The sequence below is a fragment of the Ictalurus furcatus genome, chromosome 6, assembly GCF_023375685.1.
Source record: "Ictalurus furcatus strain D&B chromosome 6, Billie_1.0, whole genome shotgun sequence".
Taxonomy (NCBI): Eukaryota; Metazoa; Chordata; class Actinopteri; order Siluriformes; family Ictaluridae; genus Ictalurus; species Ictalurus furcatus.
The window spans coordinates 25,042,043-25,046,149 of record NC_071260.1 but is presented as its reverse complement, the minus strand read 5'-3'; the positions used below and the strand labels follow the sequence as shown (position 1 = coordinate 25,046,149).

The window sequence follows — 4,107 nt, the reverse complement described above, 5'->3', positions numbered from 1 at the left end:
AATCCTTTAGTTTGAATTTCACAATGTGAAAGGTTCTCCCAAGTTACCAATCATTGAGGTCCAAGTAACTTTTGTAAGTAGGGCCAAATTTGCAATTACTGTACTTCTTCCTATTTATGAATATCCTAAATAAGGCTACCTGTTTATGAATGTCCTAAATATAGCTTCCTGTTTATAAATGTCCTAAATAAAGCTTCCTGTTTATGAATGTCCACCAGCTTCAAAAAACTATATCAGATTGAGTTTTAGCCATTTCAGCCAGACAGACCAGAAAACTGACAGAAATATTTCATTAAAAATGCAGCATTAAAATAATACATTAATTTTCAAACACTTTAGATTGTTGTGAGCTAAAGAAAAATGAAATGTATCAAATAAACTTGCACCCAGATGCAAATCTCATAACAAATCATAACAAAGAGGGTGAAAGGTAATGTAATTGCTTTGTAGTGTAGCACCCTGTGCAGTGCACTACAGTATGTGACCAATATGAAACAATTTAGGATTCACCCTGTGGAAAAAAGTAACAATATAATGTGCTTTTCTCAATTTTGCTGAATCCAACCATTTTGCCTTTTCAATAATTTGAAACTTGATTGGCGTGCTGGTAAACCAATCAGCAACAACCAGTCAGTGCTGCAGATGTACCAACCATTTCTGTTTTACGATTTTAGTAATTATTTTAATGATTTTAGTAATTATTTTTTCTAGATTGGTAATTCTATTTTCTTTTTTATTATTTAGTTTTTATTTGTTTATGATTATCATGATTATGATTATTATTGTTATTAATTTATTTCTTTTTGATTTGCTGTTTTGTTTTTCATTTGTGAATTTTTTTATGTTTGGAATTTTTATGTTTTAATTTCTAAAAGTGCTTTCGTGGTTTGATTTCTAAAAGTGCTTTTTAAATTGCAAAAATCCGTTTAAAAAACTTGTAGGAGTCTCTTGTAAGACAATTTTGTGTTAGGTCCTAACACTAGAACCTAACGTTTGTTTTATTCTACAGAAATAAAGTGTTGTTAAATTTGGTTACATTATTTTACAGGATAAACAAGAGGAAATTCAAGAGTTAGAAAAGAAGAAGAGTGCGGCAGAAAATGCTAGACAGGAAGCAGAGGATAGGTATGAATTCAATACATTTTCATTTTCAGAAATCATTCTGAAATCATTTTATTCTGTCATGTTTCAGTACCAGCACTGTTTTCAGTAATACAGTAGCTTTTCATGTAATCTGTTTTGCATTTTTTTCAGGTTTGAAAGAGAAGCTGCTGCAGTGAATGCAGAACTGAGAGTAAAGCAGCTTCAGCATGCCCTCAACAAAGCAGAGAGGATATGCACTGATCTGAAGAAGGTCTGCTACTTTGACAAGAGTGAAAAACCTGTGAATAGTTGATCTGTCGAAAGGGAAAAAAACATATCTCTGTCAATCTGGTACATGTGTAGTTACATGTTCTCTGTAGTAAATTTGTATCCTGTTACACTTTTTCAGGAGTTCGAGACATATAAAAAGTACATCAATGACTTGCTGGCACAGGAAAAGGAGTTAAATGCCAAACTTCGCCACATGATCAACTGAGCTACATGTTCCAGCTACATTTTTCTAAACTTATCCATTTTTTTGTCATGAAAGTGTGTGTGTGTGTGTGTGTGTGTGTGTGTGTGTGTGTGTGTGTGGGTGTGTGTGTGTGTGTGTGTGTGTATGTGTGAGGGAGATATCTGTAAAAGCAGTATTACATTGATGAGACCTGATACCGTTAACCTCCACTAGAGGGCAATAACACTGTTTATTCAACAGTAATGACTTTGTGTTTAGGTCACAGTTTAGGTAAAACCTTATATGTGTGTATAATCTATCAAATAATAAGCCTAACATCGCTTTGCCATTCGACAGGAGATTTAGAAAAGTCATATGGTGCAGATCAAACGATAAACCCACACACTAAACTTCATGCGAAGTGCCATGAACAGTTAGACAGTTAGTTTAGGGGGAAATATAAGATTGATGGTAAAATGTTAAATGGTAAATGGTCTGCACTTATATAGCGCTTTTATCCAAAGCGCTTTACACTGTGTCTCATTCACCCATTCACACACACACTCATACACACCAATGGTAGCAGAGCTGCCATGCAAGGCGCTAACTTGCCACCGGGAACAACTTGGGGTTCAGTGTCTTGCTCAAGGACACTTCGGCATGTGGAGTCATGTGGGCCGGGAATTGAACCGCCAACCCTAAGATTAGCGGACAACCCGCTACTACCTGAGCCACAGCCGCCCATTAAATTAGCTAGCTTGCTTTATTAATACAATAAACTGTGTTTTTCAGATGGAGGTGGAGTTTTTTTAATCAATAGTTATATTTTCTGGACAGTCATCGCATCTATCCATCCATCCATTTTCCATACCGCTTATCCTACACAGGGTCGAAACCAGAGTACCCGGAGGAAACCCCAAAGCACTGGGGGAACATGCAAACCCCATGCACACAGGGCGGGAGCAGGAATTGAAGCCCCAAAGGTGCGAGGCAAACATGCTAACCACTAAGCCACCGCACTCCCCTATTATAATATTAAGAATATTTATGATAATTATACTATTTATAGAAAACAACCATACTTATGTCAGACTATGGTAGAATAAACAAATGAATGTTTAAAAAGATGACCACAACACTTTCCTGCTGTATGGAAAAATGCATCGCTTAAAGACTGTAGTCCTGTTTGGTAATTTCAGTGTAATTTCCAGTCTAATATCTAGGCAGGTACCTCAAAATACAGAGAACCGCACGGTAGTCATTTTGTCTTAAAGTTTATCCTTTATTATGAGGAACATCTGGATGCATTCACAGCATTCAAACTTTACTCAGCATCCCCATAATTATTAAAATGCCTTATTGTTGTTCATAAACATTAATTTAGAAATTTTTAATGACTTCAGCATTTTACTTTTTATAGTATTGTCAAATATCAAAATGGGCAAAACGAAAAACAAAACCCCACCAAATAAATGCATGTGTCAGTCATTATTCAGTGTTGTTTTTAGTAAGCGCTGCATCTGTCTTATATCTATATACTACTTAGTGTGCTATCATCATTTTTGACTGCCTATGACTTTTCTATGTTAGTGACTGGCACACCTGCAGCTCAGTTATTTACAACCAAACCTCTTTCAAGTGTTTTCTCAGTATTTCAACAATGTGTTGAAAAGCCACCAGCAAGGTGTGTGTGTGTTTTCTTAGGAGCATAAGTGCACAGCAGTTGCTGTAGAATATACTGCGTCAAGTTCAGGCAGGTTTGTCTCTGCAGCATGATTGGATTTTCAGCCTGCCCTTTACTCCTTTCACCTCTCACTGGTTACTCTAAAGCCATCAATTCCACCTGACCTCTGTGGCCATCTGTTCCTCAAAAATCCTAAGAATGGCTTATATTGCCCTGACATATGAATTAGTGAACCTGCTGAGGCTTTCTTTAATTGATAATGCATATGGCATGAATGAATTTCTCCTGTTTTTGATGCTATGTGTGTTTCTCCTGATTTCTGAATAACAGCTTGTATTATAATAGATAATATAATAGTATAATAAATAATATTTGTTAGTGCGTGTGTGCTTGTTTTAATGGACATTGTAGGGGAAAATAATAAATAAAAGAAGGCTCTGCATTCCTCAAGCTATAAATGTCTTGATATGATACAAGCGGTACACCGGTAGACATTTTATGTCTGAGTTGTGGTTATACTGGGCCATATGTCATTGCATGTATAATCATCATGAAGTGCTGACAACTGAGTTATGGTCTGTTTGTCTCTGATTGTATAATATTATAAATGCAGATTCCAATGAAAGCCTTTATATTTCACATGAATCGCAGCATCTCTGTCTCTCCTGTTTGATGTGATGCTGTTGAAGAAGTAGCTTACATTCCAAAACATGTGTCTGTTGTACTTCAAAACCTAACACGGTATATACCTGTGTATTAACCCAGTTAAAATGCAGATATGATTGACAATAAAAATATAGCAGGTTTCCTGTAATTAAAGCATGCATGAAAGAGATGGTTACTTGAGAAACAAATATTCAATAAGACAAAAAGATATGGGGGGAAA

At 35.8% G+C, this 4,107-nt stretch overlaps 1 protein-coding gene across 1 annotated transcript in view; it reads left to right on the top strand.

Annotated features, from left to right (window-relative positions):
- The window catches only part of zgc:172182 (coiled-coil domain-containing protein 89), a 4,505-nt gene extending 2,826 nt beyond the window's left edge, over window positions 1-1,679 (top strand). The window contains exons 5-7 of the mRNA XM_053627278.1: window positions 1,049-1,125; window positions 1,255-1,354; window positions 1,493-1,679. Of these exons, the coding sequence (XP_053483253.1) occupies window positions 1,049-1,125; window positions 1,255-1,354; window positions 1,493-1,579 (264 nt within the window). The 3' untranslated portion in view covers window positions 1,580-1,679. The remainder of the gene's footprint in view (window positions 1-1,048; window positions 1,126-1,254; window positions 1,355-1,492) is intronic.
- Window positions 1,680-4,107: the final 2,428 nt, after the last annotated feature.